Source organism: Xenopus tropicalis, chromosome 6, assembly GCF_000004195.4.
Source record: "Xenopus tropicalis strain Nigerian chromosome 6, UCB_Xtro_10.0, whole genome shotgun sequence".
In the NCBI taxonomy this organism is placed as follows: domain Eukaryota; kingdom Metazoa; phylum Chordata; class Amphibia; order Anura; family Pipidae; genus Xenopus; species Xenopus tropicalis.
In genome coordinates, this window is record NC_030682.2 from 25,481,610 (window position 1) to 25,494,218 (window position 12,609).

At 38.0% G+C, this 12,609-nt stretch overlaps 1 protein-coding gene across 1 annotated transcript in view; it reads right to left on the reverse strand.

Annotated features, from left to right (window-relative positions):
• The window catches only part of gpr158 (G protein-coupled receptor 158), a 142,008-nt gene that overhangs the window by 9,574 nt on the left and 119,825 nt on the right, over window positions 1-12,609 (reverse strand). The window contains exons 6-8 of the mRNA XM_002933144.5: window positions 8,148-8,257; window positions 3,780-4,018; window positions 748-886 (exon numbers count right to left, since the gene is read on the reverse strand). Coding sequence (XP_002933190.2) covers window positions 748-886; window positions 3,780-4,018; window positions 8,148-8,257 — 488 coding nt within the window. The remainder of the gene's footprint in view (window positions 1-747; window positions 887-3,779; window positions 4,019-8,147; window positions 8,258-12,609) is intronic.

Sequence of the window (12,609 nt, forward strand, 5' to 3'; positions counted from 1 at the left end):
CCAATACTATTAATAGTATTGGTAGCTTTTCATATCTACCAAAGATAATTATTACAATTTATTATAACATTCCGACCAGCGTTTACATATTTATAAAGTTCAGCTGCTCTCCCTTTTTTTGCAATAATCTCTCCATATGCCTTAGTACATCTACTTCTTTAACCCACAATCCTCCCTACTAATAGGATCTTTCATTTTCCAATTATACAATATTAATCAATTATTCAATTTGCACAAACGAGTTCTTTCTGCTCTTAAAGGGGTACTTTTCCCACTGTTTTCTTTAATCCATAAACATTAAATAATGAAATAGTTTGCCACCTTAGACCTGGCAATTTAAAAAGCCTATATGTGGATGGCAAATTACAAATGTGGGGAAAAAAATGTTTTTTACCAAAAAAAAAACTTGCACACAGGCCATATTCACATTGTTCCATTCATTTTCAAGGAGGCTGAAAATCTTTTGATATACTAGGAAAATATATATTCCCGTTGACTTCTAGTCCTGTTTTTACACGCTGAGTCTTTTCAGTTGACTTTTCCCATTTTTTTGCTACTACATCCTAAATATTCAAGGTTTTAGAAAATACTATTTTTTGTATATTTGTGTTCATGTTTTTTCAAAAGGCAAAAATATAGGCTGGTATTTTCTTCTAGAAACGGTGGCACACCTAATTACTATATGTGTTGTAATTACTATATCAGTTTACTACAGTTAATCATTGTAATTCCCAGGGTAAAACTTACCTTATGGTATGGAATAGTGCTGAGAAAATAAGCTCATTGTGGACTGCAAAAGCCATGTAACGGGGCTCATGAAAAGCAGATGGAACTGTCCGAACTGCATAACAGAGGTACACCCCCCACAGGAGGAAAAGAAATTCAGCTGTGAAGAAAGAAGAAAAGAAGAATGAGAAATGAAAAGCCAAAACGCATTGTTACAGCAATGTACATTAATACGCCATGGATTTCGGTAAGATTTACATGACAAAGTTTATATAAGCAATTCACATATCCCATTCCACTTTATCTCTTCTGTTACATTATTTTGTTTGGGAATATGAATTCTTCAGAGCAGTTTTTTGTATTAGGTAATTTCTGAATTTACTTGGTCATATATTGAAACAGTGGAGATTTGCAAAAAATGGATGCACATCAAATGAAATGGAGGCGCAGCTCCTAGAATGAAAGAGTTGTGTCTCTCTGTATGTTCTATTGCCAATATGGAAGAATATAAAAGGAGGAGGAAGAGGGTAGCAAGACCCCTAAAACATCCCAGCTTTGAATGATAATACCAACTACTAGATTGGTATTTGCAGCACTAAAAGTCATTGTTACACTTTGAGAGAGCTTTGATAGCTTGAAGGTGGCCAAAAGAAGGAAGTTCTTGAACTGATTCAACCAATCAGCCTGTGGGCCAAAAGGACCGATATCTCATAAAGGGCCATACAGGGCACAACCAACTTTCTATTGTTCCGTTTGTTCAGTCTGACAGCCCAAACCAACAGAACAGCATGTAGAGAATAGGAGGCGTGGGTCTGCTTCACCTGCACTAACAGAAATGGTGCACTAGCAGATTTCCTAACATTATATCGACAAACCAACAGATATCCATGGCACGCAGTAGCTGGTTTCTTACAATTTTTTCAGTATGTTTATGGTCAGTTTAGTTTATGGGTGTCTTATGGCAGTGATGCTTAGCCTTTGGTAACTACATGTCTCTGCACTACAGCTTCCTGCATCTTCCAACATATGATCAAGTGTTAAACATGCTGTAAAGTGCACTCCACCAACAAGGGCCAGTTCACTGTTAAAGACACATTTATCAAAATTAGAATTTGATTTCTTTTTTTAAAAAATCTTGAATGTGTGCTTAAGGGTGAAATCATGCTCTACCCTTCATTTTCAATGAGTCTGCCAAGTATCAAATGAATCTTACAACAAATGAATCTTGAACCTAGAAAGCATTTTAGAGAATGCAGCTCCCATTGACTTCTACTTAAACCTGCCAGCTTTTAGATGCCCAATTTATTTTTATTTAGGCTTTTCAAGTTTGGGTTTTGAAAATTTTGATAAATCTTAGTAATGAATGTTTATCATAACAACAAATGAGAGAAACAAAGTAAAAAAAAACCACATCAACAGACTCAAGGGACAACTGACCGTTAATAAGAAATATTTTTTAGCTATTTCTGAGCTAACACTCAGAGGGTGATAATTATAAATACTGTATAGGTCAAAGTATGTAGAGGTCTCCAGGGACTGCTCCTCTCAAACCAGTAAGAAAACATAAAGAAAGGTCTCTTCACCTCTAATAATGAATAAAAGGTTACGTTGCCTTATTAAAATGATGGAATTCTCTACTGGGGAGGTTAATCTGACAAACTGACTTATTGCCCTGAAACATTAAACAGACCCAAAAGGATTGTTTTGCCACAATTGAATTTAAGTTGAATTTATGCAGCTTAGTTACCAGTACAAGGCAGTGTTTATTATTACAGAGAAAAAGAAAGTCATTAAAAAATATAAACGTTATTTACTTAGCAAGGAAACTCGTATTAAAGGAGACATATTGGATAAATGGATAATTGTAGGCAATTATGAATAATATATGGTGCTGGTTTCACTTTCAGCTAAAATTGAATACTGTCTGCAGAAATGGCCCTTTTATTGGAGCTTCCTATAGATCCTATCAGGTCTCTGTCAGTGTTTCAAATAAAGGGTGGGCGTGTCCTAACGGTCCCTGCCAGAAGCACAGCAGATGGGGGATAGCCAATCATAGCCCAAGCAAAGACAGGCTTCAGTTCCAGCCTAGCTGCTGATTGGTTCCTATCCTACAGTGCAGTGTGCTGAGTGCCGCCGGCCCCCCTGCACATCCAGAGAATTTAACCAGCAGGAAGTGGAACAGATGGGCGGGACTAGTAGGGTTTTGGGGGAATTTCTCAATAAATCAGTCCGAAAGACAACTTTTTTAAGCACAATTCTTCTAGTTTTTTTGGTTTTCTTCCCTCCACCTGAAAGATTTCAGTTTGTTTTTCAATTGAGTGGTACAGTTTATAGGTCACACTAAAGGTGGAAAAAGTTCTGAAATGATTTATCTTTGTCTCATTTTTGTACAGCACAGGAACCTGACATTTTACCAGGGGTGTGTAGACTTTTTATATCCACTGTATCCTTTACTGTATAAGCTAATTGAGGCTAATGGCATAAGGGGCAGTCTTTGCACAATATATTTTAGTGGGCAGGAAATGCCTGCAGTCACCCTAAATTATTGAGGGGCTGTATGGGCAGCTTTCCCTATTTACCCACTTGCTAAAATTCAGGGCAGAACCAGTAGTGCTATTGGCCCAGGGAGGCACTATCAGTTCAGGCAACTGAATACTTCAGTAGAGGTGTCAGGCATTGGTTAGCATGTTACCTCCCAACTGATGTGCTGATTGGCTGCTGGGGGAAAAAGGGAGGGGGTTATGTCACACCAATTTGCAGCACTGCAGTAAAGGGTGACTGAAGTTTATCAGAGCACAAGTCACATGGCTGTGAGCACCTGGAAAATTAAGGAAATGGCAAACTCCATGTCAAATTTCAATGTATAGTGCTAATTCTGAAATAAAGATTATTTTTCAAGGCTTAAAAAAGAAAATGAATTCTTATTTTGAAGGATTGAGTATTTTTTTCTAAAAAATAATAATAATGCTATTGTAAATAATACTATTGTATTTGTCTTGGGCAGCTTTCAAAATACATTTACGTAATGTATAAAAGAAAAAAAAATAACTTACCAACAGCCATCATATAATCCCAGCGGTCTATAAGACACATTTTAAATTGTAGGTTATCTGATGTTTCTCCTTGAACAATTAATGGAATGTTTCTATCCATGTTCTGGCACACTGCTGAAGTCCAGGCTACCAGAAACCACAGAACTAATAAAAGAATGACAGACAGCATCCGGATAACTCTGCCGCTTGTCATGTAGGGAATGCGCTGGGCAGTCCGAGACAGAAACACCTTCAGCACCCTGGAAACCAAACAAGGAAATGCATTATTTGTAGGATAGAACCCTACCAGGAATTAGAATTACTGTATACAGGTACGGGACCCATTATCCAGAATGCTCGGGACCTGGGGTTTTCTGGATAAGGGGTCTCTCCGTAATTCTGATCTCCAACCTTAAGTCTACTAAAAAAATATTTCAACATTAATTAAACCCAATAGAGCTGTTCTGCCCCCAATAAGGATTAATTATATCTTAGTTGGGATCAAGTACAGGTACTGTTTTATTATTACAGAGAAAAGGGAATCATTTAACCATTAAATAAACCCAATAGGGCTGTTCTGCCCCCAATAAGGGGTAATTATATCTTAGTTGGGATCAAGTACAGGTACTGTTTTATTATTATAGAGAAAAGGGAATCATTTAACCATTAAATAAACCCAATAGGGCTGTTCTGCCCCCAATAAGGGGTAATTATATCTTAGTTGGGATCAAGTACAGCAGGGGGCTCAAACTCAATTTACCTGGGGGCCGCAGGAGGCAAAGTCAGGATGAGGCTGGGCCGCATAAGGGATTTCACAAAAAATTGGCTTTCAAGGGATAATGCAAGGCACGGCGGGCGGGAGCTGCTGATTGCGGAAATGACGTTATGCCATCATAACAGTTATTATAGGAAGACGTTCTGTGTGCACAATTAGCTCCTTAGCAGCTAATTGTGCACACAGAACGTCTTCCCATAATAACTTATGATGGCATAACGTCATTTCCGCAATCAGCAGCTCCCCGCCCGCCGTGCCTTGCATTATCCCTTGAATCGCAATAAAAATCGCGATCCATGCATTGCTTTTGAGAAGGCGTTGGTGCGGGCCACAAAATATTGTACTGAGGGCCGCAAATGGCCCGCGGGCCGCGAGTTTGAGACCCCTGAAGTACAGGTACTGTTTTATTATTACAGAGAAAAGGGAATCTTTTAACCATGAAATAAACCCAATAGGGCTGTTCTGCCCCCAATAAGGGGTAATTATATCTTAGTTGGGATCAAGTACAGATACTGTTTCATTATTACAGAGAAAAGGGAATCATTTAACCATTAAATAAACCCAATAGGGCTGTTCTGCCCCAATAAGGGGTAATTATATCTTAGTTGGGATCAAGTACAGGTACTGTTTTATTATTACAGAGAAAAGGGAATCATTTAACCATTAAATAAACCCAATAGGGCTGTTCTGCCCCAATAAGGGGTAATTATATCTTAGTTGGGATCTAGTACAGGTACTGTTGTAGCTTCATTCCGAACTGTTTCATGAACATATTAATGAATGTTCAGGTCAACGTGACATGCATTTTTACAGGTAAAGGAACTATTAACCAGATTACCTGGGACGTGGGGTCTTCCAGATAAGGGATACTTCCATATTTCGACTCACTATGCCTATGGGGCCTATTTATCGAAAATTTCATTATCAAAGTTTCATGATTTTTTTTTTTTTAAAAAACTCATCAAACTCAAATGTGTGCTAACTTATTGAAAAACTCGAATCTCGAAAACCTGATTGCTTAAAAACGTAAAAAATTCAAACTCGTCACATTCTACTCGTCATGATAAATGATTCTACCAACTTTCAAAAAATCTTACAAAACCCAGAGTGAAAAAGAATCGCTAAAAACTCAAATTCGAATGTCAATAAATTGGCCCTTAAGTCTACTAAAAAAGATTTCAATTAAAGATTTCAATAAAAAGGCCATTTTGCGTCATTTGCAAATATTTCAACTAAGCAGTTTTGCTCATCACTACTAACTGTCACTTATTTTTAACTTTGTCAAAGGTAAATATCTGACAAGTATTTGAAAGCATAGATTGTACCTTATTTTCCCTTAAGTGCAGCAGTCCCCAACCTTTCTTACTTGTGAGCCACAGTCAAATGTAAAAGACTTGGAGAGCAACACAAACACCATAAAAGTTCATGGAGGAGCCAAATAAGGCTAAGATTGGCTATTAGGGGCCTCTATGCACCCTATCAGCTTACAGGGGCTTTATTTGGTAGGAAATCTTGTTTTTATTCAACCAGAACTTGCCCCCAAGTCAGGAATTCAGAAATAGCTACCTGGTTTGGGGGCACTGAGAGCAACAGCCAAGGGGTTGGGGAGCAACATGTTGCCCCTGAGCCACTGGTTGGGGATCACTGGCTTAATCTCTGGAATTGTGGCACAGTTTGCCGTTTCGGCCTTGCATAAGTCTCCACTGTTCTCTTGCTAGTTATGCCTATACTGAAGCCTTGATTTATTTTTGATTCCTGTTTCTTGGGTTACTGTTTACAATCTGCTTTCCAGCCATTAGCGGAACACCGAAGCAACATATTTTCCATAAGCAAATATATTTAGCTAACATTTTCATTCTGCACTAAATATATTATGTGCATGAATCATTCCTCGGCTGTGCTTAATGATGTAATGTGCCCCAGTTAAATATGATTCACAATAATTTTTTGCTTTTTTTTTCCTCCTCTGAGTGATGAAGGAAAACGCCCAAGGCAAAAACGGCACTGAACTATAATAATGTAAATTTTATCCTTGTAAGCGAAAAATAACTATTGCAACATCTAATGAGAATTACAGTAAACATAGCCCTAAAGGCAAGTCATTCCTTTCTGCCCTCAATAAAACGGGAGCAGTGCCCGCATCTTAGTATTTATGAGGTTACTGATTATTATCTAGGTACTATTTAATGCAAGTCAAAACTGCTAATAAATAAGACTTCAGGAACTAGAAATTTAAACAACAAACTTGGATCTAAATGTCAAGCAATGAGTTGTTCACCTTTAAATTAACTTTTAGTATGATGTAGACATTAAAATTGTGAGGCAATTTGCACTTGCTTTTTATTTTCTGAAGTTTTTTAGTGAGCTAGCTTTTTGTTCATTGGCTCTCTAGTTTCAGCAGCGATCTAGTTGCTAGGGTATGTTTACCCTAGCAACCGGGCAGTTGTTTAAATGAGAGAGGGAATGAATATAAAGGTAAGGAATAAAAAGTAACAATAATTATAAAAATGTAAATGCACAGAGCAACAGTTTTTGGCTGCTGGGGCCAGTGACCCCAATTTGAATGCTGGAAAGATATAAAAGTGTTTAATCATTTTGTTGTTATAATGTTTAATAGTAAATATCTTATTGGTTGATATGGGTTAATGCTCCTGGACAAACTTAGTGCCTTTATTATATATTGGGATATCGTGTCTGGCACTGGACAGTGGTGCCTATTAATACAAACTTGGCAGTGGATATTACTAGTTCAGTAATATACCTATATTGCTATAATGATCAATTTCTTTCTCCTCACATGTGTAGGCAGGTTAGTTGGCCAATGAAACTGCCCCTAGTATATGTACACATAATATGGACCTCAGATTGTAAGTCCCATTGGTGCACAGGCTAACGGGAATTATGGCACATGATACGGAATTTGTCTCCTACCGTATGTCTGCTAATAAAATTATTTTATATTTTATTTTTATTACTCTAATTATACCCAATAGGATTGTTTTGGCTCCAATAAGGATATAAGGTACAAGGTACTGTTTTATTATTACAGAGAAAAAGGAAACCATTTTTAAAAAATGTGAATTATTTGATTAAAATGGAGTCTATGGGAGAAGGCCCTTCCGTAATTCGGAACATTCTGGATAATGGGTTTCCAGATAAGGGGTCCAATAGCTGTACTATATAAAGGATATCATCCATTATATTTTTATCCTCTTGACTACTAGAAACAAAGGGTTTAATCCCAAAGTCCTAATGTTATTACTGAACTGATGACTATGCAAATCCTTGCTAACAGAACAATAAATATCAGCTAAAATAAAACCAAGCAGTGAGTGCTTTGGTTAAACTCTGCCATTTGTTTATTTGGTATTTAAAACTTGAAATGAAGTTCTGCACATTCTAAATATCCAAAGCATAATTTGGATCCCCATACCTTAAACATGAAATAAACCCAATACCGGTATCTATTATATATTCATTTTATGTATTTATTTTTTAATTTTTATAATTACAGAAAAGTTAGAATTATTTGAGTAAAATGGACCCTGAGGGAGATAGGCTTCCTGTAATATAGGAACCTGTGCAGTTCTAGAGTTCGCTAGTTGTGAATATACCTGTATAGCTTGAGTGTCACTGTTCCATAGACGGTTGCATAGCCCAAAAGTCGAACCCATCTGAGAAGTATGCATCGAAAAGTGCTGGGTTCAAAATATAATATGACGACCTGTGGAAAAAAAAACAGAAAAATCCATGACATACCTTGAGTATAAGCCGATCGGAATATAAGCCGATGTACCTAATTTTACCTAAGAAAACTGGAAAAACGTATTAACTCGAGTATAAGCCTAGGGTGGGAAATGCAGCAGCTTCTGCTAAGTTTTAATAATCAAAATAAATACCAATACAATAACATTAATTGAGGCATCAGTGGGGTATATGTTTTTCAATATTTATTTAAAAGAAAAACAGTAAACTAGCTCTGTAAGCGGAGAAGAGGGTCAACAAAAACAATATGAATGCTACGCTCATTGCACATTGGCAAACTGGCAGCAGACCCAGTCCCGGAGGAGTTGTAAGGGGAAATAAGTATTTCTAGTGGGAGCCTAGGCCAGGGCACTGGAGGGTCTGGTTGCGGGGGGGCCTAATTTGCACACAAAGGAGAGAGGGTGCTAATCTAGAGGGACCCATGGCACCCGACTCAACTATAAGCCGAGGGTGACTTTTTCAGCACATTTTGGGTGCTGAAAAACTAGGCTTATACTCGAGTAAATACAGTATATTTTTTATTTTTGTTCCTAAATGGCTGCCCATGAATAGATGCTTTAGGGTTTTGTATACAGTATATATCTGGGAATGGATAATCAGATCGCAGGAGTGCGACCCTTTGTACATATACTTACTGATGGAACCTACAGGCTTTGCCAGGTGGATTGGGATGTACAGTGCAGCTGTGCCCCCTACTGATTTACCCGCCTTATTGCATCTGGGGCCGGCAGCTTTATATCTGCGCCACGCAGCAACCAAGCGGAATGTATGAGACAGCTGTGGCTCGTGGCCTCTGTTCCTTTGCAGTTTAGAATATGTATATATCCCAATTACTCTGCAGAAAGCACTATTTTAGGCATCAATGTAGGCGGCCACCAAATACCCTGGGCTGCAACTTGACAATGATTGGCCAATACAGGCACAAACTAGTATCTGCTTTAGTGAACTGCAAACTAGATGCCGCTCACGTTTTCCATTCTTCATTTGTGCGTGTGTCACTTTATCCACATAACATCAACAACAGCATTAGGGCCATATTTATTATTGTGTGCAAGACCGATAATTTGCCCACAGCAACCAATCAGCAATTACATTTGAATGGTCACCTACAAGCTAGAGAACAAAAGCAAAGATCTGATTGGTTGCTATGGGCAACATCACTGGTGACGTGGGCTTACACACTATAGTAAATATGCCCCACAGGGGTGTATTTATTAAGATTGGGGCCACCTAACATAATAAAAAAACTGTTGGTTAAGTATTCCTTGTGGGGGTATAGTTTTATTTCCAAGTAGAGAATAATACAGTCTACATAGCATTTATTATGCAGATACATAATTCCGTTTGCTTAAAGTATCTGGCGCGCCAACTATGCTGAACCACAGTGATATGTCTGTGAGCAGTGCTCCAACTAAGTAAAAACCACTTTATATTAATCACAACCACACAAAATAATCACCTCACAAAGCGCAAATCCTGCCCAGTGTCACTTCTATATGACACCAATTAGTTTATAAATAAAATAATATAACAAAACCCAGATAGCACCCATGGCAGAACAAACCAGCAGAACCAACCGGCTGACCCACAACCCTGCTATATCCCCTTCAACTCACAACCTGACCCTACCTGGGGTAACTTACCTTCAAACCCTGCGACCCATACCTTCTGACACTGTGACCCACAAAACTGGAAGTGACGTCACTGTGGCCCGGGAGTGACGTCACTGTTGCACGGGAGTGATGTCACTGTGGCCCAGGAGTGATGTCACTGTGGCCCGGGAGTGATGTCACTGTGGCCCGGGAGTGATGTCACTGTGGCCCGGGAGTGATGTCACTGTGGCCCAGGAGTGATGTCACTGTGGCCCAGGAGTGATGTCACTGTGGCCCGGGAGTGATGTCACTCAAGAGTTGGATCAACCCGGCAAGAGTAAAAAATAGCATTACCATCAGGGGTGGTGGGAATACTTTCGCACTTAAGGTAACCAAGCAGGGTACCCGCGGGCCTCCCAGATGGTCAGGAAATTGGGGACTTTCTGCCCGAAACCCAACTGTTTTGTGGGAATTCCGATGCAGGACTTTAGCCCAAGCTTTATCAGTACAGGGCAGAAATACTAAGCCCCACAAAACTGCCCAGAGTATCAGAAGGAAAACCAGAAACCGTTTTCAGTGATGCCATTTGGGTGTAGCATGCTCAGGCTAAGTTCATGAATAAAGTATTTACAAAGGAATTATTTACAATGGAAATAACAAATTTCGGTATGTACGTCAGAGCAATTCCCCATCACATTCCCATGGTTAGATCTGCGCGTGCATTCGACATATTAGCAACAGCCTCATAATTCATAAACGTTGTGGGAAATCTAGAAGCAGGGTTTCCTCAAAGGAGCTTTACAGGAAAAATGTAATTAAAGGGAATTATCTCATGCGAAACATTTCATGGAACTGAATAGTTTTTATGACGAAAAAAAAGATGGCATGTGGCTGCAAAAAGAAAAAGAAATGTCTCATAAAGCCCCCACTGTGACTATTCCAACCAATGGCCTCCCTCATTTATACCGCTCAGAAACAACTTTGTCGCTGCAGTGTAAATAAAAAAGGAAGAAAAATAAAGAAATTTAATTTAAATTACATTGATTACACAGGTGTGGGATCCGTTATGTGGAAACCCATTATCTAGAAAGCTCTGAATTATGGGAAGGCCTATAGACTCCTTTTTAATCAAATAATCATTATTTAAAAAATATATATTTTTTTCTCTGTAATGATAAAACAGTACTTTGTACAGGTATGGGATCTGTTATCCGGAAACCTTTTATCCAAAAGGTTCCGAAGGCCAACTCCCATAGACTCCATTTTAATCAAATAATTCAGAATTTTAAAACTGATTTACTTTATCTCTCTAATAATAAAACAGTACCTGTACTTGATCCCAACTAAGATATAATTACCCCTTATTGGAGGCAGAACAGTCCTATTGGGTTTATTTAATGGTTAAATGATTCCCTTTTCTCTGTAATAATAAAACAGTACCTGTACATGATCCCAACTAAGATATAATTACCCCTTATTGGGGGCAGAACAGACCTATTGGGTTTATTTAATGGTTAAATGATTCCCTTTTCTCTGTAATAATAAAACAGTACCTGTACTTGATCCCAACTAAGATATAATTACCCCTTATTGGGGGCAGAACAGCCCTATTGGGTTTATTTAATGGTTAAATGATTCCCTTTTCTCTGTAATAATAAAACAGTACCTGTACTTGATCCCAACTAAGATATAATTACCCCTTATTGGGGGCAGAACAGCCCTATTGGGTTTATTTAATGTTTAAATGACATTTTAGTAGATTTAAGGTATGGAGATCCAAATTATCCAGAAAACCCCAGGTCCTGAGCATTCTGGATAACAGGTCCAATACCTGTACCTGATCTCAACTCAGCTGGATATAATGAATCCTTACTGGAGGCAAATCAATCCTATTGGGTTTATTTAATGTTTAAAATATTTTTTTCTTTTTTCTCTTTTCTTTCTCTTTTTTTTCTTTCGTGTTAGTCCTTATTTTAGGCATAATTTTGGTGAAGCCATAACCAAGTTAAGCCTTTTGTAAATGAAGACATATTCTGTATCTTCACTGTTGTATTACTTTATTGAATTCACATTGTACAAATGTAACAAATGTTATGGATAACATGCTCCATCAAAAAAAAAAAAAAAAAATAATAAAAAAAAAAAAAAATTTTTAGCAGTCTTTAGGTATGGAAATCCAAAGAACAGAAAGATCCCTTATCTGAAAAACCCCAGCATTCTGGATAACAGGGCCTATACCTATAGTTAAATATACTGTGTATATACATGGCAAGCTGAAGCAGCCTGGGGATTACTAAATATTTCTACCCATGTCCTCAGTATGTAGTTTGTGTCCGGAAAGTTCCAGCTTGACTCCTAATCTTGATCCAACTATGTAAGAACCCTATGCAAACACTCTACAAGCCCATGTTTGACCAACAGGCCACAGCCACACTAATCAACAAACAAGAGTTGACATGAGCCATGGCGAAGGAATCAAACTAATGAAATAGATATGGAAATGTGGAAATGGCTTTAATGTCAGCAGAATTATTCATTGGATCCTGAAGTGCTGAGCATGAACCATGAAGGTAAATTAGTGGCTCTATAGTATTTATTCTACACTCTGTACACACAGCAGTCTTTTCCACAAAACAAATGAACGTGACATTTCTCAAGTTACATTACATTTTTTTCTCTAGTTTTCAAGATACTAGCAGTTTTTAAATTGTTAAAGGAG